The sequence below is a fragment of the Cyprinus carpio genome, chromosome B8, assembly GCF_018340385.1.
Source record: "Cyprinus carpio isolate SPL01 chromosome B8, ASM1834038v1, whole genome shotgun sequence".
Lineage (NCBI taxonomy): Eukaryota > Metazoa > Chordata > Actinopteri > Cypriniformes > Cyprinidae > Cyprinus > Cyprinus carpio.
This window is the reverse complement of record NC_056604.1, coordinates 2,965,856-2,991,856: the sequence shown is the minus strand read 5'-3', so window position 1 is coordinate 2,991,856 and position 26,001 is coordinate 2,965,856. Positions and strand designations below refer to the sequence as shown.

Genomic DNA, 26,001 nt, shown 5'->3' with positions numbered 1-26,001 from the left:
TTCCGCGTGCAATAAAAAAGGTAATTGCAACTTTTTTTATCTCAAAATTCTTTATCTCAGAATTTTTTTCTTAATTCCGATTTTATATCTCACAATTCTGACCTTTTTCTAAATATAAAGATGCATTTGCGAGATATAAACTCAGAATCATGAAATATAGCTAAACTTACAATTCTGAGAAGAAAAGTAGCTACAAATTGAGATACAGTTGCGAGAAAAAAGTTACAAATGTGTTTTGTGTTTTCGACATACAATAAAAAAGGTAATTGCATCTTTTTATCTCATAATTCCAAGTTTATATCTCACAATTCTGACTTTTTTTTTCTAAATATAAAAATAAAATCAGAATTGTGAGATGTTAACTCGCTCTTACGAGATATAAACTTGCAATTGCCAGAGGAAAAGTCAGAATAGTGTTTTGTGTTCCCATCACATTATAATAATAGTAATACAGGTAATTGATTAAAAAGCTACTTTTAAATCTCACAATTTTTCTTGAATGTGAGTTAACCTACCACCAGACATAAACCTGGAATTCTAAAAGTCTGAATTGTGAGTTTAAATGTAGCAATTTAGAGTTTATATCTGACAATTATGACTTTTTTCTCACAATTCTGACTTTTTTTTTTTTTTTGAGGTTTATTTAAAAATAAAATAAAATACAATATAAATAAATAAATAAAAATTCAATTGTAAGATTGCAATAACCTAGTTTTTTTCCTGCATGTGGCAGAAATAAGCTTCCATAGTCCACTGACTAGGCAGACGATAAAAAATGTAGTAATGCTCGATCTGATGCCATTGCATACACGTTTAAAGAAGCGGGCCATGTCCGTGAATGGCGCAACGGGCCGGCGAGGGTTAGCAAGGGGTGCAGTCCTGTCAAGCACAGAAATCTCGTGCTTATAACCTGAAGATATTCCCCTTCAGCATCCTGGGCCGTCCCTGTCCTCGTCTTCAGATAATCAACATTAAAACATGCCGCTCCATTCATGTGGACGCTTTCCCCCTTAAAAGAAAATTAAATAGATTAGCACAAACGTCAGTAAATCAAACGACACATTACGCTCGCTACATTTGAAGCGGGCAGCGCGCGCATGTCAAAACAATCCAATTAGCTGCATTTCCATCCCTGACATATTCTTTTGTTGTTTTCTCTTTTTCATTCCTCTGCTTCTTCTTTTTTAAAGCTCACAACGTTTCAAACTAAACTTGCTCTGTGAAATATTTGCTTGCCGATTGCACCACAGCGCAGTGCTGTCACGCGGCATGCAACAATGCTAATTCTACAAGCTGTCCCAAACTCCTACGTTTTTGACACACTTTTGCCAAGTTTTTTTGTCTCTGGCTTCCAGGTAGCACATGTCTGAGCTGCCATCTGAATATCCTGACACGCTGTCAGTGAACAGCGGAAAAAACCTCCCTCCCTGAGATGGAGACATTTCAACAATTCTTTGCATGCGGCCAAAAGCTCAGGTCAGTCCTCCTCCTCCTCATCGTCTCCCGCTTTTTTTATGGTTTGATCATCAACTCCTTGTGATTGAGAAGCCACTCTGCCCCCTCTCGCGCCACGGCCGTCGTTAATGTCACTCTGTGTCAGGTTGACTAAGCCGTGCAAACAGTGGTGACCCGTTTGGTCTGAGCAAAGGGTCTGCTAGTCTGTTGGCCATGGGGTCAGCCGTGCCACGGCGATGCATTTGAGTGACAGCCCGTGTGGGGGGATTGTTAGTGAGATTTTCCTGCATGGAGATGCCCTGTCATGGGCGGCATTGCACTGTTAGTGTCAGCCGGCCCTGCGGCGCCTTCGTTGGGACACTGGCTGACAGGTGAGCTGTACAATGGCTCCTTGGCCTCTTAATTGCAGCCCCTGGTCCTCCATCCTGTGGAATGATAGGGTGGCAGAGGCCGACTCATGCCCAGCTGCCCTTCCCTGTGCCAGGGATCGGTAAGGTGACCGTTGCACCTCCCCGAAGCCAAGTCTGGACATGCAATGATAATATGACATGAGGACCAGACACAAACATGGCAGGTGAATTTGATGGGCAAACAAGGGCTTGGACACGCATGAAAATGTGCATGCATGGAAATGTTGTGCACTTTGGTGGCTTTCTGTTGGCATGCATGCATGCATATATTTGACACACATTGGTCTTATGAGTATGTGGCTGAATATATATCTGTACACAATGCATGAGTTTAGTACACACAGTGCATTTAATCTGCATGCATTGGAAATGTACCTGTGCAAAAACGTGCTCGTGCATTCTTGGAAATATTGTGTATTTTGTCAGCATGCATAAATTTGACATATTTGGCTTAAGAGTGTGAGGCTTAATTGAATATAAGTGCAGCAAACTATTTAATGTATTTTTTTTAGTTCAGTACACTAGACTTACACAATGTGCATTTTAATTGCATGCATAGAAAATGTGCATGTGCAAAAACATGCATGTACGTATATGCATGAAAATTTTGTTCACATGTATGCATATATTCGACACATTTGCTTTATAAATAATAAAGTTTCATGTATATCTGTACATAATGCATGAGTTCAGTACACTAGACTTATACAAAGTAAATTTCATTTGCATGCTTGGAAAACATGCATGTGCAAAAACATGCACGTGTATGCATGGAAATATTCACTTTAGCAACTTTCTATTGGCATGCATGAATAACTTGCCTTATGAGGCTGAACAGAATAATAAAACATATTTAATGTTTGTACACAATGCACGAGTTTAATACACTAGACTTAAAGTGAATTAATTCATTCTCAAAGAAGCAATGATATTGTGTCTGTTTCAGATGTAAAACATGAGACCAGGTGGATTTACGTTTTACTGTTCAAGAGGCATATTTGTCAAAAGAGACTATTAATGAATTCCCCAGTGGGTTTTGCATGTAAATGAATGTCATATGAATATGTATATTTCTAGAGAAGCAAAGAAATTATATTTCTTTTATCTGAAACTGAAGACACTAGAGTGAAAGGAACTTTGTTTGTCTTTTGCACAAGTAATGGATTAGTGCTTAAAATTGCTTTTAATGCAAAAAAATGACAGTAAGCATATTTCATGTGATGAGCTTTTAATCTATCAAGATATTTATGGCATTAATAAAACATTTGTCTTTATATAACAAATATACATAAATACAGAATTGTCCTGCTGTAAGAGGTTTGGACGTGGTATTTTACACAAGAAGCAGATCAGAAAAATGAAAATCAAAGGAGTGTTGCATTGTAGTTTGTATGAATATTGACTATGATCCATGGCACACTGACATACTAGTATTATTTATACAGGATGAAACTGTGCAGAATTCAATACAAAATAATGCAATCTTTCATTTCCAGCGTGTCGATTGAACCAGAAGTGATATTAGACAGATTTTAGCATATCTATTATTCTGATGACCATCAAAACCCATTTACATAAATTAAATATACAACGTAACTATATTTATATTTCCAAAATGATAATTGGCATCACTCACATGCAACGTGATATAGTCATGAGACAACAGTCTTAAAAAATAGTGGTCTTTATTGCATCTATAAGATCCCCAAATGGTTCTTCTATAAAATGACTGCAAAAGTCCCTTTTGGAACCTTTATTTATTTTGCGTGCTATTTATAAGCAGAAACTGACTTTAGCGTGCATACGATACGCACGTGTTTTGACATGGATACTGTATAATAGCAGTCCCGCGTGCATATGATAGATAGGCCTATGCACTTTGTTGGTGTGCATATAACACGCAGCTGCCCCACACTCCTAAATCTAACCAATGCGTATCTTATGCACGCCAAAGTCGATTTCTGCGTATAAAAAGTACGCCAAATAGAAACATAGAATAGAAAAGATAGGGTTAAGTATTCCCTTGCGCACATAACCAGTGAGAATGCATTGCCTAATTTACTTAATAACTACAAATACTTCTGAATGTTGTCAAGCCAATTTAGAGGCAAATATCCTGGTGTGTGTGCATGTGTGTTACACGGGGTGCTATTTCCTGGCACTTCTCGGTGGCAGCTGTGCGGGGCTGGTGCTGGATCCTGGGGGCAGAAGCCTGCAGTGATCTCCGCTCTGCTTCTACAGCGGTCTCAGAGCTCTGCAGAGACTCCTGGGAGATCACGAAGCCACACGCGCACAGATCTCGTGATGCACAACCACCCAGATCCAAGTTCGCCGCGCGTGTAGGCCCATATTCAGCACACGTTGCTCTGCGACGCGCGCACACGCTGCGCTCGAGAGTTTTAATTAGGCAGCCTGGAAACACACAGCGCTCCCCTCGCGCTTAGATTTACTCATCTCGTAAACAGCCACACTCGGTCGCTCTCCGAAGGAAATGGCACGTGCGCCACCTCGGACATTTGAGGGAGCACCGGTGTAGCTGTCCTGGGCTAGAGGAACGGACGGGACAGAAGCCGTGCAGCTCGAGGAAGAAGCGAGATGCGCTTTTATCCACGACCGTGTTTTGAACATCTCAAACTTCACACGCATTCATACCGACGATAGTGACACCACACTGCCATCCAGCGGCTACGGCCGGTATGTGATTTGGTGAATATACTTTTAAAATTAGCATATGCTTTGCATAAAATAATATGAGGCCCAGTCAAAGCATATTTGCCACCTGATTCACTCCATAGCCTATGGACCATTTGCACAGACTGTGATAACGCATTTCCATAGTAACATTGTAAATCTAGCTAAGTTTTATATACATCTTTTTTTTTAACATATACTTTGTGTTTTATTACCTTGGCATTAAATGACAGAAAAATGTGGTGAGTGTTTCTAGTATAACAGCTGAGTGACATACAGCACATTTTTTATCTATCTCTCTTTTAATGCAATTAACATTGTTTTCCTCCTTTGGAAAGTCATAGAAATGTCAAATGTTTTTTTCAGATTCTATTCAAAGCAGAAGTAGCCTGAGCTATTTTCTTTAAATGTGCGAGACTTCCGCTTCATTTGCCGCTATCGGTAAATAGCTAAGAATAACAATGTGCATTAAAAGTGTGAGCTCGGTCTCAATTTATTTATTTATTAACATGCTATTTATATGCAGAAACTGACTTTGGAATGCGTGCATATGATACACACTTTGTCGCCGTGGATTAAATATGCATTTTGGTGTACATATAATATGCACCTACCCCACACCCCTAAACAACCTACCAATTGCATGTGCACAGCAAAGTCCATTTTTGCTTATCAAAAAGTATGCCAAATGGAAACAGAAAATTGTGCCATTGAAACCAATAAAATCGGGTTAGAATAAGGCACTGTTTTTGTACAGCTAAAATAACTCAAAGCAAATGACACTGGAAGTCTTGCACCACTTACAAATGGCCACGCTTGGTCTTATTTAAAACAAAGTCAGTTAAAATAAGGTAGATAGAAGTTTGGGAAGTTTACACTGCTGAGAACCGGGAAAAGTGAAAGGGCAGTTTAATGCCAGTTACATAAAGCACAATAACAGTCAATGACCCACTTATTTTAATAATCTTATGTATTTTGATCAAACAAAATTTTTATTAATCTCTTAACTGGCACCCCCTCCCCCTTTTGAACACAGACATGAAAGTGCACTGTTTAAATTTAAATTGTTATAATTCATGAACGTTTTGAATACAGACCTATGGTTTAAATTTGCATTTAAGAAATGAAAGTATAAAGTTATAGAAGTTTAAATTTACTGTAAAGAAAATGTACTGTACTATTTTTATTTTATTTTATATAAAATACATATTTTACAAAATATGTTTCAATCCAAAATTGCTTTAAAATCAAAGCCATATGTCTAAATAAGTTGTGTCCCAAATTTGAAGTAAAAAATTGTTTAGGCATTATACCACAAATAGCCACCGGGTGCCATCCATTTATGCATTTTTCTGGCACAAATGTATCAGTTTCTCTCTCAATATTATTTATATCACAAAATAACCAGTACATATGGAATCTTGAGACTCAGACCTTTCCAACAATATGTATGTTGTTAAGATTATGAAAAGGTTTGATTCTAAAAGACCGTAATAAAAAGTGGGAGGAGCTCGCTTACAGAATTCAAAGTATGATTTCTATGGTAAAGCAATGTCACATTTCATTTTTAAACTTTCAAATTATATATCATTTATTATGATTTCTAAAACATGTGATAGGGAAAAAGGAAACAGACAAAGGTCAGTACTCCTGTTATGATATATATGTTTTGAGGTGCACTCTTGTCATAAATTAATCTGTTACTGTTCCTACATCATTTTTAACAACAGACAGTGGTAAAATATCTATTTAGGAGTCTTAGAAGATACAATATATATCATTGGAAAGGTCTATGTTGTTATCAGTAGCACAGAATTAGAAAAATAATTAAATGTGAACAGGCCTCAATCTCTGTGACATCCTTGAGTCCTTCCTTCAGTGTATATCTGTAAGATATTTTCATCCACTTATTTCTTTGAAAAGTAATTGCACAACTTTCCTCAACAATTTGACGTATAATATCGGAGCACAAATTATGCAGTGTATGTTATGCACTGCGGTTAGTGATGCTTCCCTTGCAAGCAGCACTAATTAATTTTAATTAAAAATACATAAATGTGGATAAGTGACCTCAAGTCCGAGTAAATGAACTGTTTTGCTTTAAACACCATCTGCAAAGTGTCTAAACAGTGTCATAACCGCTGGTCCTCTCCGAGTGTGGGAGTGTGTGACCGTCACAGTAATGGAGGATCTCAAGATTGACAGATTGCTCTTGTGGTGGGCGTTTATGGCTGTGTGTATGATGCACAGATGAGAGAGAAAGAGAAGAGCAGGAGGCAGGGAAGAAGCCATAGTGATTTTCGATAGGTCTCTCAGCCTGATCTTCGCATGGCCTGTGGCCTCTCTGGCCCCAAAACTAATCAATCAGCCCAACATACTGCCTGCAGTACACTAATATCGAATGGTGTGTGTTTGTTTATGTGTGTTGAGTAATTAATGAAACCCATTGATACGTTTCCGTGCAGTGTGTGTGTTCAAGCACTTGTGCTCATGAATCTTTGCAGCAGCTGCCAAAAGTATGTCTTAGTTTTGAAGGAATTTGTTGTAAATGTAAATGTCTTAGCTCTCACATTTCTTTTATGCTCATTTACATATTCAGATTTGCAGCAGCGTTAGTATCATTAAAGGGATACTCCACCCCAAAAAGAAAATTTTGTCATTAATCACTTACCCCCATGTCGTTCCAAACCCGTAAAAGCTACCCCAGTCTTTAGAACACAATTTAAGATATTTTGGATGAAAACCGGGAGGCTTGTGACCGTCCCATAGACTGCCAAATAAATAACACTGTCAAGGTCCAGGAAAGTATGAAAAGCATCGTCAGAATACTCCATCTGCCATCAGTGATTCAACCGTAACGTTATGAAGCGCCAACATTACTTTTTGTACACGACTAAAACAAAGGTAACTACTGTGACATCCCTGTGTGGGACGATTTGCATAAATCCACCCAAATGTTCACGCAAAGAAAGAAGGCGTAACTTTTATTCTCGCTCCATGTCGTGGAGACGCTGTGTGTTGGTTTGTTGTGATAGCGAAGCTACTTTGTTTGGTCTTCCAAAAGAGGACACAACTAGAAATTAAGTTGTTTGTTGGTTAAGTTGTATTACAACACTGTTCCAGAACAGTTCAACCCAAATATTCAGATGGGTGCTGCATATTTTACAAGGACAAGGACTGTTTCCTGTGAGAGTCGCCTACAATGCTGGCTGTTCTGACTCACAGCCTGTAAGTACGTTTCATATTTAAAGAATTTGCCACTGATGATTCAAACATGAGTTTTGAGCATGTAGAGTAGTGCTTGTTGTTTGTCATTTCTCCAATCACAAATGCAGACATGGTTTTATGTTTACACAGAGCAATACGCAAAGCAACGCGTAAAAACACAGTATAAGTCATTATAATCCGTAATTATGTCCCCACTGGATGCAACAAATGCCTCATTTCAGGCGTTTCAGAAAGCGGGGCATAGAGAAACAATAATGTACAGTATGTAGAAAATAATGTGTTTTTTGAACTTTAAACTGCATAAACACATTTCATTATCAGTTTTTACGGGTTTGGAAAGACATGGGGGTAAGTGATTAATGACAAAACTTTTCTTTTTGGGGGTGGAGTAACCCTAACTAAAACTAACAAAAAAAAGTAAATTAATAAAATATTAATTATAATTAAAATATTTAGAAAATTCAGTTGTACCTTTCAGTATAAATATTTCAGTTACCATTTAAATTTTTGTTTAGTTTAAGTACTAAATTTACTAAAAGTGAAAACAACTAAAGGTACATTAAAGTTCTAATAAAGATTGCTTTTTACGAGTCGAAACACACATGAGCGAAGTGTTTTGGGTCGTGTCAGTGAGAACAGCATTTGCATTGATGCTAATTTGTTGAAATTATTTTTTACTATTTATTTATTCATTTACAACAAAACTATACTATAAAAAATTCAACAACTTCAACTTAAGTTCAGTTGCATGGTATAATCAAATCAAGTATAATCAAATTGGCTGTACAAGTCCCTGTCAACTTAAATATATAAAACTGACTAACTGAAATCGAGTCAAATCTTATATAACTTAAAAAATGAAGTTAAAGTTGGTTAAATTAATTTGATGAGTTAAAGTGATTGAAAAATTTATGTTCAAAACTGCATGTGCTGTGCAATTATGCTTCAATTTGCATTATCTTTATAAATTGGATAAAACATTTTTTTTAAAAAAAAACGCAAAAACACATTATGCGGTTTTTATTGATCAAGTATAGTTTAAAAATCTTTCAGATATTTTTGTAGAAAAGGTACATCGCCATCTTGCTCTGTCCAAAGTGACTTGAATGTACCAGATGTTGCAAACTCATACATACAAGCTTTCCAGGAGAACTGAAATAAAAAATAAATAAATAAAAATCAAAAAAAAAAAAAATCAACATATGTTTAATGGAAATGGAAAATATAGAAATAAAAAAATAAAAAGGTGGAGAAAAGTTTTTACCCAGAAATTTCTTGTGAATTTTACAAACAATTGCAAAAAAACAGCAAGTATCACACTGAATTAAACATGAAATTAAACAGTAAAAAACTGAGCTTGTATTTTCTTGTAAAACATACTCCAAAAACCTGGGTTATTTACAACTTATAATTCATACCCTTCCTCCTCTTACGTTTCTTTAATCAAATGTTGTTCAGATTAAAATACATAAGATTAGTAAAAACAGGGTGGGTCGTTCTCTGCTAACAGCAACAACAACAAAAAAAAATTTTTTACGATGTATAGTCAATGATACTAAAATAAACACTGCCGTCGATTTATAAGTTGCGTGTAAAACATGAAAGAAAGAAGAATTGAAGTCTTAAATCTGAGTCTGTTCATCTCAGATCTGTCATATGACTTCATAAGATCTGGAATACAATGCACAAGAGATGATGCTTATATGCTCTCTCTAGGAGCTTAACAGCATCTGTCCCCATTGACTTTCACTGCATGAAAAAGAGCAACGTGAACATTCTGCTAATCTTCTGCTTTGAGAAATGGAACGTCATGAGGGTGAGTAATTAAACAAATAAAAATTTTGCCTCAGTGTGAAGTGCACTAGATTATACGGAGGTTGTCGGCCGTTCTCAGCATTGTCTGGTCTCATGATGTGTTCTTCTGCACAGCATATGTTTGCAGACTCGTGAGGAGCCCATGGGAGCGGCGCTGGTGCTGTTAGCTCAGATGTATTGTGCTAGGCTGTTGGGGGTCTGAGCGGCCGGTCATATGTTGTGTGGCGGTGGAGATTATGCAGCTTTATCAGGAACAGCTGATCCTTTACACCTAATTAGCCTCATTAACAGCCTCACCTGAACTCAGCGTGCAGCACAGCCACCTGGGAGCCACCGGCAGGTAAAATACCTCACACAGGTACCGCCCTCCTCTATATTATTACACCAGCTGCACTGTCACACACACCAGCTCACCTTTCACTCTGCACACACACATGCGAGAGTGGCACAGTCTGCACAAACACAGAGACGCATGTGTGCACATTTATCACAAAACTGTGTTTTACAGCAAAAAAAAAGAAAGAGAAGGGCACAAACAGCTCTTACAAAAAATTATATTACCATGTTTTTTTGACTCGTACTATGGTAAGACTGTACCATGCATCTATACCAGACAGTGTGTTGTTACTGTTAACTAAAAATATTCAAATAGTTTTTGGTAATTGAATTAAAGATTAAATTAAATATAAATATTAGAGAAAAAACTTAGAATTCTAGAAGTACTAAACCTAGAAATGAGTAAAACTCAAACTTAAAAATTAAAGAGAAATATTTTTTAAAATATGATGACAAAAATCCACAAAACAACATTACTAAACCTTAAACTACCATTAAATGAAAAGTGAAAATTATAAAAAATAAAAGCTAATTCTAAATATTTATAAAAACTATTAAAGTATATAATTAACCACCATTCTACCAGGCAGTTTGTTATCGTTAACTAAAACGACTGAAACTATTCTAATTCAAATTATTGTTCAGTAATTGACATAAATAAAATAAAATATAAATATATTATGAAAATTTTTTTACTTTAACAAAAATTTAAATTGTTGCCGTTGACAATCAACTGTATAAGTTTAAGTTCTAGACGTACTAACATTACTAAAAGTAAAACTGAAATAAATTAACTAATGCTGAATTAAATAAAAATACATTGTGACGCATTAAAGATAAAGTGAAAAATATAAAAACATTAATAAAAAACAAATAAATAAATTAAAGCAAAATATATTACTCTCATTTTAAGAAAAAATGTATAAACATTGTTTTAAAATATAAACTATTAAAATGATTTTTTTCAGTAATTGAAATAAATAAAATAAATATAACAATTAAAAAATGTAAAAGTTTTAACAAAAATTTGAATTGTTGCCTTAACAACCAACATTAAAAAAGACAAAAGCAAATAAAATTACTAAAATAAAAAAATATTCAAATAAAAGATTAATTAAAAATATTAATAAATACTATAATAGTATATAAAAAGTAATTTTACACATAAATTACACATACAATGAAATACTCTACCATTTACATACCATGATATATGAACATGCAGATTGAATTGTTATCAGTAGCACCAGAATTAGAAAAATAATTAAATGTGAACAAGGCCTCAATCTCTGTGGACATCCTGAGTCTTCCTTCAGTGTATATCGTAAGATATTGCATCCACTTATTTCTTTGAAAAAGTAATTTGCACAACTTTCCTCAAACAATTGACGTATAACTATCGGAAGCACAAATTATGCAGTGTTATGTGTATGGCACCATGCGGTTGAGTGATGCTTCCCCCCTTGCAAAGTGGCAGCAATAATTACAATTAAAACAAACATAACAATGGACATAAGTGACCTACAAGTCCCGCGGTAATGAACTGTGTTTTGCTTAAAACACCATCTGCAAGTAGTGCTCTAAACAGTGTCATAAAACCGCTGGTCCTACTCCGCGGCGTGGGAAAGTGTTTTGTGACCGTCACAGTAATGGAGGATTCTCAAGATTGACAGATTGCTCTTGTGGTGGGCGTTTATGGCTGGTGTATGATGCACAGATGATGAGAGAAAGAGAAGAGCAGGAGGCAGGGAAGAAGCCATAGTGATTTTCGATAGGTCTCTCAGCCTGATCTTCGCAGGCCCTGTGGACCTCTCTGGGCCCCAAAAACTAATCAATCGCCCAAAAAACAGTACTGCCCTGCAGTACACTAATATCGAATTGTGTGTGGTTGTTTATGTGTGTTGAGTAAATTAAGAAACCATTGATACGTTTCCGTGCAGTGTGTGTGTTTTCAAGCACTTGTTGCTCAATGAATCTTATGCAGCAGCTGCCAAAAGTATGTCTTAGTTTGAAGGAATTTGTTGTAAATGTAAATGTCGTAGCTCTCACATTTCTTTATGCTCATTTTACATATTCAGATTGCAGCAGCGTTAGTATCATTTAAAAGAGGATACTCCACCCCAAAAAGAAAATTTTGTCATTAATCACACTTACCCCATGTCGTTCCAAAGCCCGTAAAAGCTCCGTTCGTCTTTAGAACACAATTTAAGATATTTTGGATGATAAACCGGGAGGCTTGTGACCGTCCCATAGACTGCCAAATAAAATAACACTGTCAAAGGTCCAGGAAAGTATGAAAAAGCACTCGTCAGAATACTCCATCTGCCATCGTGATTCACACCGTAACGTATATGAAGCGCCCCTCAACATTACTTTTTGTACACGACTAAAACAAAGGTAACTACTGTGACATCCCTGTGTGGGACGATTTGCATAAATCCACCCAAATGTTCACGCAAAGAAAGAAGGCGTAACTTTTATTCTCTCCATGTCGTGGAGACGCTGTGTGTTGGTTTGTTGTGATAGCGAAGCTACTTTGTTTGGTCTTCCAAAAGAGGACACAACTAGAAATTAAGTTGTTTGTTGGTTAAGTTGTATTACAACACTGTTCCAGAACAGTTCAACCCAAATATTCAGATGGGTGCTGCATATTTTACAAGGACAAGGACTGTTTCCTGTGAGAGTCGCCTACAATGCTGGCTGTTCTGACTCACAGCCTGTAAGTACGTTTCATATTTAAAGAATTTGCCACTGATGATTCAAACATGAGTTTTGAGCATGTAGAGTAGTGCTTGTTGTTTGTCATTTCTCCAATCACAAATGCAGACATGGTTTTATGTTTACACAGAGCAATACGCAAAGCAACGCGTAAAAACACAGTATAAGTCATTATAATCCGTAATTATGTCCCCACTGGATGCAACAAATGCCTCATTTCAGGCGTTTCAGAAAGCGGGGCATAGAGAAACAATAATGTACAGTATGTAGAAAATAATGTGTTTTTTGAACTTTAAACTGCATAAACACATTTCATTATCAGTTTTTACGGGTTTGGAAAGACATGGGGGTAAGTGATTAATGACAAAACTTTCTTTTTGGGGTGGAGTAACCCTAACTAAAACTAACAAAAAAAAGTAAATTAAATAAAATATTAATTATAATTAAAATATTTAGAAAATTCAGTTGTACTTTCAGTATAAATATTTCAGTTACATTTAAATTTTTGTTTAGTTTAAGTACTAAATTTACTAAAAGTGAAAACAACTAAAGGTACATTAAAGTTCTAATAAAGATTGTATTTACGAGTCGAACACACATGAGCGACGTGTTTTGGGTCGTGTCAGTGAGAACAGCATTTGCATTGATGCTAAATTTGTTGAAATTATTTTTTACTATTTATTTATTCATTTACAACAAAACTATACTATAAAAAATTCAACAACTTCAACTTAAGTTCAGTTGCATGGTATAATCAAATCAAGTATAATCAAATTGGCTGTACAAGTCCTTTCAACTTAAATTATATAAAACTGACTAACTGAAATCGAGTCAAATCTTATATAACTTAAAAAATGAAGTTAAAGTTGGTTAAATTAATTTGATTAGTTAAAGTGATTGAAAAATTTATGTTCAAAACTGCATGTGCTGTGCAATTATGCTTCAATTTGCATTATCTTTATAAATTGGATAAAACATTTTTTTTAAAAAAAAAGCAAAAACACATTATGCGGTTTTTATTGATCAAGTATAGTTTAAAAATCTTTCAGATATTTTTGTAGAAAAGGTACATCGCCATCTTGCTCTGTCCAAAGTGACTTGAATGTACCAGATGTTGCAAACTCATACATACAAGCTTTCCAGGAGAACTGAAATAAAAAATAAATAAATAAAAATCAAAAAAAAAAAAAATCAACATATGTTTAATGGAAATGGAAAATATAGAAATAAAAAATAATAAAAGGTGGAGAAAAGTTTTTACCCAGAAATTTCTTGTGAATTTTACAAACAATTGCAAAAAAACAGCAAGTATCACACTGAATTAAACATGAAATTAAACAGTAAAAACTGAGCTTGTATTTTCTTGTAAAACATACTCCAATAACCTGGTTTATTTACAACTTATAATTCATACCATTCCTCCTCTTACGTTTCTTTAATCAAAATGTTGTTAGATTAAAATACATAAGATTAGTAAAACAAGTGGGTCGTTCTCTGCTAACAGCAACAACAACAAAAAAATTTTTTTACGATGTATAGTCAATGATACTAAAATAACACTGCCGTCGATTTATAAGTTGCGTAAAACATGAAAGAAAGAAGAATTGAAGTCTTAAATCTGAGTCTGTTCATCTCAGATCTGTCATATGACTTCATAAGATCTGGAATACAATGCACAAGAGATGATGCTTATATGCTCTCTCTAGTAGCTTAACAGCATCTGTCCCCATTGACTTTCACTGCATGAAAAAGAGCAACGTGAACATTCTGCTAATCTTCTGCTTTGAGAAATGGAACGTCATGAGGGTGAGTAAATTAAACAAATAAAAATTTTGCCTCAGTGTGAAGTGCACTAGATTATACGGAGGTTGTCGGCCGTTCTCAGCATTGTCTGGTCTCATGATGTGTTCTTCTGCACAGCATATGTTTGCAGACTCGTGAGGAGCCCATGGGAGCGGCGCTGGTGCTGTTAGCTCAGATGTATTGTGCTGTAGGCTGTTGGGGGGTCTGAGCGGCCGGTCATATGTTTGTGTGGCGGTGGAGATTATGCAGCTTTATCAGGAACAGCTGATCCTTTACACCCTAATTAGCCTCATTAACAGCCCTCCACCTGAACTCAGCGTGCAGCACAGCCACCTGGGAGCCACCGGCAGGTAAAATACCTCACACAGGTACCGCCCTCCTCTATTATTACACCAGCTGCACTGTCACACACACCAGCTCACCTTTCACTCTGCACACACACATGCGAGAGTGGCACAGTCTGCACAAACACAGAGACGCATGTGTGCACATTTATCACAAACTGTGTTTTACAGCAAAAAAAAGAAAGAGAAGGGCACAAACAGCTCTTACAAAAAATTATATTACCATGTTTTTTTGACTCGTACTATGGTAAGACTGTACCATGCACTCTATACCAGACAGTGTGTTGTTACTGTTAACTAAAAATATTCAAATAGTTTTTGGTAATTGAATTAAAGATTAAATTAAATATAAATATTAGAGAAAAAACTTAGAATTCTAGAAGTACTAAACCTAGAAATGAGTAAAACTCAAACTTAAAAATTAAAGAGAAATATTTTTTAAAATATGATGACAAAAATCCACAAAACAACATTACTAAACCTTAAACTACAATTAAATGAAAAGTGAAAATTATAAAAATAAAAGCTAATTCTAAATATTTATAAAAACTATTAAAGTATATAAATAACCATTCTACCAGGCAGTGTTGTTATCGTTAACTAAAACTGAAACTATTCTAATTCAAATTATTGTTCAGTAATTGACAGCTTAAATAAAATAAAATATAAATATATTATGAAAATTTTTTTACTTTAACAAAAATTTAAATTGTTGCCTTGACAATCAACTGTAATAAGTTTAAGTTCTAGACGTACTAACATTACTAAAAGTAAAACTGAAATAAATTAACTAATGCTGAATTAAATAAAAAATACATTGTGACCATTAAAGCTAAATAAAAATATAAAAACATTAATAAAAACAAATAAATAAATTAAAGCAAAATATATTACTCTCATTTTAAGAAAAAATGTATAAACATTGTTTTAAAATATAAACTATTAAAATGATTTTTTTCAGTAATTGAAATAAATAAAATAAATATAACATTAAAAAATGTAAAAGTTTTAACAAAAATTTGAATTGTTGCCTTAACAACCAACATTAAAAAAGACAAAAGCAAATAAAATTACTAAAATAAAAAAATATTCAAATAAAAGTTAATTAAAAATATTAATAAATACTATAATAGTATATAAAAAGTAATTTTACACATAAATTACACATACAATGAAATACTCTACCATTTACATACCATGATATATGAACATGCAGATTGAACAGGACCGTGGTATTACCATTTTTTTTAATTATTATATATTATCATTATTATTATTGATACTGTTGTTGTTGTTATATAATTATATATAATATACTGGTACCATCACAGTACTTTTTTGTATGAGATAAATGCTGTAAACAAACACATTAGCCATAACTTAGAGATGCATGAAGACATATGAAATAAACAAAGCACTGAAGCATCACATGTAAAAACAAATCCCCTGTCTACTGTGTGTGTGTGTGTGTGTGTGTGTGTGTGTGTGTGTGTGTGTGTGTGTGTGTGTGTGTGTGTGTGTGTGTGTGTGTGTGTGTGTGCTGTTGTCCCCGATGGGCCTGAACACCAAGCACTCCACTGTCACCACGACAACCAGCACCAGATGAGCTTGTGTTGTGCAGCGAGTCGCTCGTGTTGCGCGTTTGCCAGCATTATGTTATAGTTAACATTTCACAATTTGTGTACTTTATCCTCATACAGTAAGTATTAAGGTCGGGTGTGTAAATGCAGAGTTTGTGTTCCAGATTCCTCAGCTCAAGTGTGTGTTGTTGAGCAGAGCATGATGCTTATTCTGTCCCTGATGCAAGTATGTTGCACCTCAACAGATAGTTAAACAGGATGAGGGTTGAAGAAAAAGTCGAAACCAAAAAAGGTTCTTTTCCGGTGTTTTACTTAGAAATCTTCTTTCCCACAACGTACATTTTTGTGAAACTACAATACAAAAACAAAAAAGTTTATTTTGTGTTGTTTTTGTTTGAAATTTTATTTTAAGAAAGACAACAATAGTCTTCTTTGAAAATGTACAGCAAATGTTTTCTTAAATCCTATGAAATACTCTTTTTTTTTTAACATGGATGATATTAAATAAACAAACTTACAGACGATGGCCTCTTTGGCATGAAATAACAGAAGAATATATCTTTATCAGAGAGACATCTGCTGCTGCATCACTGCTGTGGAGAAGTGAAAACTAAAATGGCCACCACGACCTCTAACCTAAGTCACATGATGCATCTTAACCAATTAAATAAAACCAAAATTAAATGACTACATAAATAGTCAGAAACACTCCCCGTCTGGTATTTTAGAAATACCACTACTAACAATGCAACTGTTCTGTAGAACATTATTCATTCTGTTCTTCTGATGACAGAAGAAGAATCACTTGGGATACAGGTCTCAGATAAGTTTTACACTTCCATCCTTGGTGACCTTGATTTCAATTTTCCTGACCTTTTCATCTTCGCCTGGGAAGACCTTAGTGACTAGAGCCATCGGCCAGTCATTTCTCTTAACTTGAGCCTCCTTCATAAGTACAATATCTCCTTCCCTGATGTTAGGCTGGTTCGTGTGCCATTTGCGGCGACTTTGAAGATTGACTAGGTACTCACGTCGCCACCTTTCCCAGAAGGTGCTGGCAAGTTGTTGAACTTGCTTCCATTTCTGGCGGCAAAAATCCTTTTCAAAGTCCCCTGGAGGAGGAGACAAGACACCAACTTTCTGAGTCAAAAGAGTGGCTGGAGTCAACAGGGCGGGTGAATTTGGGTCACTTGAGATCGGTGCGAGAGGTCTTGAGTTCATAATTGCAGAAACTTCTGCCAAGAATGTAGCCAGCATTTCATGAGTGAGATGAGAGTGACTATTTTGAAGCAGCATGGAGTCTAATATGCGACGTGCAACTCCGATAAGTCGCTCCCAAGCTCCTCCCATATGGGATGCATGAGGGGGATTAAAGATCCAACGACATCCTTCCTCATTCAAGTAGCTCCTAAAACTAAGCTCCTCTGCAAGCATTCCCAGCTCCTTACAAGCACCCTTGAAATTTTGTGCCACAGTCTGATCTGATTTGTTTTGCTGGACCCCTTATGGCAAAGAAGCGCCGGAGGGCATTGATAAAGGTAGATGCATCAAGAGAATCAATCAGCTCAAAGTGCACTGCTCGAATACTCAAACAGGTAAAAATGAGTACCCATCTTTTGCTGTTTGCCAAGCCACCTCGAGTACGGCGAGAGGCGACCATCCAGGGCCCAAAGACGTCAAGGCCGACATAAGTGAAAGGTGGATCAGTAGCTAGTCGATCAGGAGGAAGATCTGCCATTTTCTGTTCAACAATTCTTCCTCTGAGTTTCTGACGGATGATGCATTTATGGATCACACTATGAATGCGTTTTCTCGCCCCGACGATCCAGAATCCTGCATTTCTGATTGCACCTTCTGTAAAAAGGCGACCTTGGTGTTTGACCCGTTCATGAAAGTGTCTAGTGATGAGAAGGGCTATGTGGCTTTTCCCAGGAATGATAACAGGATGCTTTTCTCCTTGTTCTATAGGAGCATGCTTGAGTCTGCCACCTACTCTCAGAAGCCCATCTCGGTCAATGAAGGGGTTCAGAGTTCTCAGTCCACTTTTTTTTTGGATTTCCTTTCCTTCAGAAAGATGAGCAAACTCAACACGGTAGCTCTCCTGTTGGATACATTGTAATATCACAACTTTTGCCTGTGAAAGTTCCTCTGGGAGTGCTTTGTCACAAAGATGCCATTTTTTACAGGTACTTGCAAACTCAGTTTCGAGTCTGAATGAATGAATGATGTGAATTAAGTTGGATATAGCTTGTAAGAGACATTTCCAGGTCGAAAAGCGCTCAAAGCGATGTGAGCCAAGTTTAACAGGAAAGTCATGGAGTGTCAGATCTGTACGGTTAGAGTGTACTTCCACATCTGAATCAGGGTCAATTAGTTTGTATGATGGATTGTCTTCAAGACACTCTGAATCAGGATGAGAAAGAAACGCAGGCCCAGAAAGCCATGTAGAATCTTTCAAGTCTGAGGCGGGCACTGAACGGGTTGCGTGATCAGCAGGGTTTTGACTTGTGGAAATGTAATGCCACTGTTCTGGCCTTGTAGATTTCCTAATCCGCTGGACTCTATTACTCAAGTATACGTAAAACCGTCTGGTTTGGTTATGAATATACCCCAACACTACTTTACTGTCGGAATAGAATTCCACAGCGTCTGGAGTAATATCCATCTCACCTTGAATGAGTTCTGCCACTTCTACTGCCAGGACTGCTGCTCCAAGCTCTAATCGAGGTACAGTGTGAGCAGACAGTGGAGCAAGCTTAGCCTTGCCTATCACAAACCCTACTGTACATGATCCATTGTCATTCATCACTCTAAGGTAAGCTACTGCTGCAATTGCCTTTGTGGAAGCATCTGAGAAAACGTGAATTTCTTTCCTTTTAGCTGAAGATAGCGAAACCTTTGAGTACACTCTGGGTATTTCAAATTGAGCTAGATCTTGCAAAGAGTTTTTCCAAGCCTCCCATTCAGCTTCCCTGACTGTTGGTAGAGGGGCATCCCAGTCTTTGGTGTCTGTTCTGCTGTCAGGTCACGAAGAAGGAACTTTCCTTGTATTGTAACAGGTGCTGCCAACCCAAGAGGGTCAAAAACGCTGTTGACAGTTGCTAAGACACCTCTGCGTGTAAAAGGCTTTCTCTTCTGCATCAACACGAAATGTGAAAGTGTCTGTTTTTAAGATTCCAGCTCAGACCAAGGCTCCTCTGAATAGGTAGAGTATCTTTTTCCAGATCGAGGTCCTTGAGATATTTCACATGGTCCTCCACAGGAAAGGCATTCATTACATCAGGACTGTTAGATGCTATTTTATGAAGCCTCAGGTTGGAACTTGCTAGCATCTCCTGAGTTCTTTTCAACAGACCAACTGCTTCCACAGCCGTGGGCACTGATTTCAGGCCATCATCCACATAAAAATTATGCTCCACAAAGGCTCTTGCATCTTTCCCAAACTCAAGTTCTCCATGTTGAGCTGCACGATGAAGTCCATAGATTGCTACCGCGGGAGAGGGACTATTCCCAAAAGACATGGACCTTCATCGTATACTCTGTGACATCTTTCGAGAGGTCATTGTCCTCAAACCACAAGAAGCGGAGAAAGTTGCGGTGATCTTCTCTCACCACAAAGCTATGGAACATCTGTTCAATGTCAGCAGTAAATGCAACTGCTTCTTTACGGAAGCGCAGCAAAACACCCAGCAAGGAGTTATTCAGGTCAGGTCCTGAGAGAAGCACTTGATTCAAAGAAAGGCCTTTGTACTGAGCACTAGAGTCAAAAACAACTCTGATCTGTCCTGGCTTGCGAGGGTGATAGACACCAAATATAGGCAGGTACCACACTTCCTCATTTTTCATCACAGGTGGAGCTAATTCTGCATGACCTGCATCGAAAATCCTTTGCATGAATGTGATGAAATGTTCCTGCATTTGAGGCTTCTTCCTTAGTGTCTGTTGAAGTGACAAGAGACGTTTCCTACTCAGGTCCCTATTGTTGGGTAGCTGTTGGCGTGGAATACGGAAAGGAAGAGGTGCCACACCAGCTGTTAGAGCTGTCAATGAACATTTCCTTGTCCATCAGTTTCAAGAATGCACGATCTTCAATGGAAGGGGCTATCTTTTCATCATCTTGAGTCCGTTCGAAAATAGTGTTACCCAGCAAGTACTCAGGGCAGGTGGATGGGTAAAAGCGACAGCCATGTAAAGAGATGGGATGATTTTTACTGCTTAGCTTCTCTTTCACCTGTATCTGATTAGGACATGGCTCACATATGCTTGGGCGTCCATTGAGAAGTATGTTTGTGCGGAACACGTCAACTGTGCTAGGTTTATGTGCTGACCCCAAGCAGACATTTCCCACTATCACCCAGCCAAAGTCGAGTTTTTTTGGGCGTACGGTGAATTATTCAAACCATTGAGCTGTTTCCTCACTTTGTGGACTTGGATGATGTCTCTCCCTAAGAGAAGCAGTATCTTAGCACATGGATCTATCTCTGGTATTTCGTGAGCAATAGATATCAAGTGAGGGAACTGGCGTGCAATGGTGGGAGATGGGATCTCAGAATGGTCGTCAGGCATATAATTACACTCGATGAGTGTTGGAAGTGACACGTGTGTCTTTCCATCCATAGATACAGCTTGAAACCCAGTGGCTCTTCTTCCTGAAGTTTCTGTTAACCCATCACAAGTTCGAAGAGTGTATTGATGCTCTGTTCCTTTTACTTTGAATAGATCAAAAAACTCAGGTCTAGCTAGAGATCTATTACTTTGCTCATCGAGCACTGCGTACATCTTGACCATAATTTCTGGATGATCCTCATGATATACTCCTATCAAGCATATCTTAGAGCATGATTTGGGTATAGGACTGTCTCCACAAATCTCTGTGCATTGTGAAGTTAGAGTAGGAGAAGGGCTTTTATCCTCCTCCCCGCCATGATCTGATGAAGGGTCTTTGTTGGCCCACGGTGGAGGACCAGGATGAAGTGCAGACACATGTCGATCGCTTTCACATTCGTTACATTTGGTTACTGCCTTGCAGTTCTTTGCCAAGTGAACCGTCGAAGCACAACATCTATAGCACACACCATTTTCTCTAAGCAGTGTTTGCCTTTCTTCTAGAGTCTTCGCTCTAAACCCACGGCAACGTCTCAGAGGATGAGGTTTGTTTTTATGTATGGGGACACTGCTTTTCAACATCAATAGGTTCATTTTCGGAACTTCTTGTGGGAAGAAATCCGGTTGACAATGTTACACCCGTCTTGTGTGTAGACACAGCCATCCTTCTTTGCAATTGTCTTTTAACCAACGGTTCTGCTTTGATCTGGGTTGTACAGACTGCACTATAGCTAAAGCTTGGATCGTTTCGAGTACGTGCTTCCTGACAGACAAAGTCAGTAAGAAAGGAGAATGGAGGGAAGGTAACGTTGTACTTCCTTTTGTACTCAGAACCCTGATAAATCCATTTTTCTTGCAGGTGATAAGGCAGCTTCTCCACGATCGGACTGACTCCTCTGGAGGGTGTCCAGATAAGAAAGTCCTGTTCAAGTACCCTTCAGCTTTAGCAGACTGAACCTCACGTAGCAGATCTCCGAGCTCTTGTAATTTCAGAGGATCTTGTTTATTGATTTTTGGAAATTTCTCAATTTTGTCAAAAAGTGCCTTCTCAACCACTTCCGGGGATCCATACATCTCTTCTAGACGATCCCAGGCCATTTTAAGCCCTGCGTCAGGATACCTTATATTCACTGACCTGATGCGTCTCACATATTCTGATGACCGACTGCCTAACCACTTAATCAGTAAATCCAACTGCTCACTGGAAGAGAGTTTGAGCCCACTGGTGGCATTTAAGAAAGAGGATTTCCAAGCCCAGTAGTTTTCTGGGTGATCGTTGAATATTGTGAGCCCGGAACCTAATGATCTCTCGACGGGCAAGAAACCTTGCTAAATCACTCATTTCAACTTCTCCGTGGGAAGGTGACTGCATAGGAACGCCGGAATTGAAAGTCTGTGCAAGGGGCCAGTAATTAACTGGACTGTACGTGGCAGACTGAGGCTTTTAAATATTGTTAACGTAAGGCTTTGAGACTGAATCGTGACTTGTTCAACAAAATCAGGTGGCACACTCCTATGAGAGCTTTCCTTTAACTGCTTGTTTTCACTTCCATAAAGGTTCATGAAATCAACAGGTGGAGTGGCTAAACTTATTTCCTCAGGAGGAACAACAATGGAGTTATTTGTGTGCTGCTCCACATAATCACTCGTGCGCTGCACAGGGTCTGCAGCAGGAGCAATCGGGCTATGTGAACGATAACTGCCTTCCTCCATGCTCTCTACAGCCTCCTCTAATATTCTTGCCTCGGCCATAGCGGCAGCAGCCTCCTTTTCATGTTCTAGTGCTGTAAGACTGCCTTCCATGCGAACTTTTTCTACTTTCATTTCAGTTTCTTTCTTGACATAATATGCACGTGTACGCTCTGCCTCAGCTCTAGCTCGTGCTTTGGCAGCAGCCATGCTAGCCGATGTCCTACTAGACCTTTTTGATGATGCTGTTGAACGTGTAACAACAGAACTAGATTTCAGCATCTTCTCAGTCTCAGATTTCCTGTCACCCTCCATGACATAAAACGCATAGATAGTACCTCAAAGTTCAAGACTTGATTAAGAAATGGGATATGAGGAGATCATTCACTTGAGAGCAGACTCTGTAGCTTGAATGAAGAGATTCCGTCTTTCTATTGCATTGAAGCTTCGTCTTTTCACTATTCTGTCCCTCATGCAAGTATGTTGCACCTCAACAGATAGTTAAACAGGATGAGGGTTGAAGAAAAAGTCGAAACCAAAAAAGGTTCTTTTCCGGTGTTTTACTTAGAAATCTTCTTTCCCACAACGTACATTTTTGTGAAACTACAATACAAACAGAAAATGTACATTAAGTATCAAGTATGAATAAAAGTAAATAGTAAGAAAGACAACAATAGTCTTCTTTGAAAATGTACAGCAAATGTTTTCTTAAATCCTATGAAATACTCTTTTTTTTAACATGGATGATATTAAATAAACAAACTTACAGACGATGGCCTCTTTGGCATGAAATAACAGAAGAATATATCTTTTATCAGAGAGACATCTGCTGCTGCATCACTGCTGTGGAGAAGTGAAAACTAAAATGGCCACCACGACCTCTAACCTAAGTCACATGATGCATCTTAACCAATTAAATAAAACCAAAATTAAATGACTACATAAATAGTCAGAACAATGCTACTTTACTAAGTGATCAGACGCATCACACCTGAACACCTGAGCATTGAGGACAAGTAAGTTTTGCAAGCTGGTATGAGTAAAGAAAAAAATTAATTGAAAAATTAATAAATAAAATCAATCAATCAATAAATAACAGAAAGTATAACTCACAGTTTGAGAAAATTTTTCCTCAAAATATATATTTACAATGTACATAATTAACCCATAAACAACCATCCAGAACACCATATCTGTCACGTTTCAAGTCCATTAAAGATGAAGATAGGCAAAGATCAGCAAGGTTTATTAAACTTATAAAATCAAAATCAATGGCAAATAATGACAAACAGGAACAGAGAACAAAAGAAACAGGAAAAGAAAATTATAATAAAAAAAACAAAAATATATATATATATATATATATATATATATATGACTGAACATGACTTTATCATCGTGGTAGTAAGAATAAATAAAATCATCAATTAATTAACATAAAATTTAAAACATAATTAAAAAAAATATAAATAAATATATAAATAAAAATATATAGGTGGAAATATGTTTATGATAATAATATTGTAAATAAAAAATAAATAATTGTAAAAATATAATTGTAATTAAAATGAAAATATAATAAATCACATATATATGAAAAAATGAGAATTTCTAAAAATTATTTTAAAACAAGAAAATGATGGAAATGTACAAATACACTTGGTATTACTCATTTTGTTGTATATTTTACTATAGATTTGATTTGTTTGTTTTTTTGTAACAATATTTCTCAAACTGTGGCATTTCTACAGTAAACATTTTTATGGTAATCCATGACTCTGTCCAATCAACATGTGCATATATATCATGCTATGTATGTAAATGGTTGTTCACTGCCACACAAACACGACACAAGAAAGATGTTAAATGTGGCGTTGTTCATTTAAAATGACTGCTTGCCATCCGCTGTGCCGCCCACCCACAATTCATTTCCTCTCTCTCTCTCTTTCTCTCTCTGTTGTCAGTCCCATGTCTCAGCTCTCCTCCCTTAATGATGTGTGGAGTTTAATTAAACTCAATCTCAGTCATCTCACCTGTCAGCTCTTCTCTTTCTGCCAGCTCAGTGTCTGGCCCCCTGGGTAAGTGCCACCGCCGCTCTCTCTCTCTCTCTCTCTCTCTCTCTGTCTCTTTCCTTTAATCTCACATCCGTACAGCAGAGATGGGTCATCTGTAATATGTTGTACGGTACCATGGTATTCTCTGAAGTACCTTATAGTAACATTTAAATACTATGACATATAAGATTTTTTTTGAAGAGTTATTCATCAAGGATTCAATAAGTTGATCAAAAGTGATAGTAAAGATATATATAATGTTATAAAAGATTTCCATTTCAAATAAATGCTGCTCTTTTAAACTTTCTAATCATTGGATAATCCTGAAAAATAAAACGTATCATGCTTTCCACAAAAGTACAGCACAACTGTTTTCAACATTTATAATAAGAAGAAATCTTTCTTTGTTCTTATATCATTGTTTTCAAACTTGTTATGGGTCATCATAAAAGCAGCACTTATGCACTACTTATTCACTACTTTCAACAATAAATTCACAGAAAATTACTGTCAGATCTCACTTATTTTATGTATGCAAGCACATCTCCAGTATATTAGTTACGCTTAGTACTGTATTTTATAGGATCAGTTATTTGATATATATTCAAACCTATCATTGAGCTAAGAAAAAATATAAAAAAAAAAAAAAAAAAGAAAACCAAAACAGGAAAAAAAGCTGTATATTCAAACCTATCATTGAGCTAAGAAAAATATTGTAAATATATTTTTCTTGTTTTGAGCATAAAGTAAATATATCTTGATTTAAGAATATGTACATATTTGTCCTGGAAAAACAAATATACTGAGTAAAAAAAAATATATATTTTTTTTTTTGCAGTGCAAAACCAGAATTGTTTAATACTTTTAATGACTTCAATCCATAACCAGCATAACTATATTAAGTTGCAGTGGTTGGTTCAGTCAGACTTCATTTGTGTCCATTCTGGCTGATCATGGCCACTCGTGTCGCTGCTATAATAATGATGTGTCGTCTTTATTGTAGCAACAGGCTCTTGTCAGCTCGTCCGTCTCTTTACACGCTCAGGAGTTCCTTTACCTTTGCTTGCTTCCTCCTTTGTCTTCTGTGTTCGTCACAATCTGTCGTGGGACGCTTGACTGTGTTGTATGAGGTAGGGGGTCAGTCAGGCGTGCGGCGGAGGAGACAGGAGTCCCCCGTGTGGAGATTCCTCACTGTCTGCTTTAATTGAGACGTACTGTCATAGTGACAAACACATTTGCATGGTGAGTGTGTGGTGGGGGGTTCTGTGGATGG

At 36.9% G+C, this 26,001-nt stretch overlaps 2 protein-coding genes across 2 annotated transcripts; both read right to left on the bottom strand.

The window, feature by feature from the left end:
• Nucleotides 1–17,199: 17,199 nt before the first annotated feature.
• LOC122138311 lies at nucleotides 17,200–19,186 on the bottom strand. Its single transcript, XM_042730393.1, has 3 exons — nucleotides 19,051–19,186; nucleotides 18,016–18,444; nucleotides 17,200–17,882 (listed from the first exon to the last, which is right to left on the bottom strand). The coding sequence occupies exons 1-3, from the start codon at nucleotides 19,184–19,186 to the stop codon at nucleotides 17,200–17,202; spliced, it is 1,248 nt and encodes a 415-aa protein (XP_042586327.1).
• Nucleotides 19,187–22,323: 3,137 nt separating this feature from the next.
• Nucleotides 22,324–23,642, bottom strand: LOC122138310. Its single transcript, XM_042730392.1, has 2 exons — nucleotides 23,442–23,642; nucleotides 22,324–23,277 (listed from the first exon to the last, which is right to left on the bottom strand). The coding sequence occupies exon 2, from the start codon at nucleotides 22,987–22,989 to the stop codon at nucleotides 22,324–22,326; it is 666 nt and encodes a 221-aa protein (XP_042586326.1). The 5' UTR covers nucleotides 22,990–23,277; nucleotides 23,442–23,642.
• Between the last annotated feature and the right edge of the window lie 2,359 nt (nucleotides 23,643–26,001).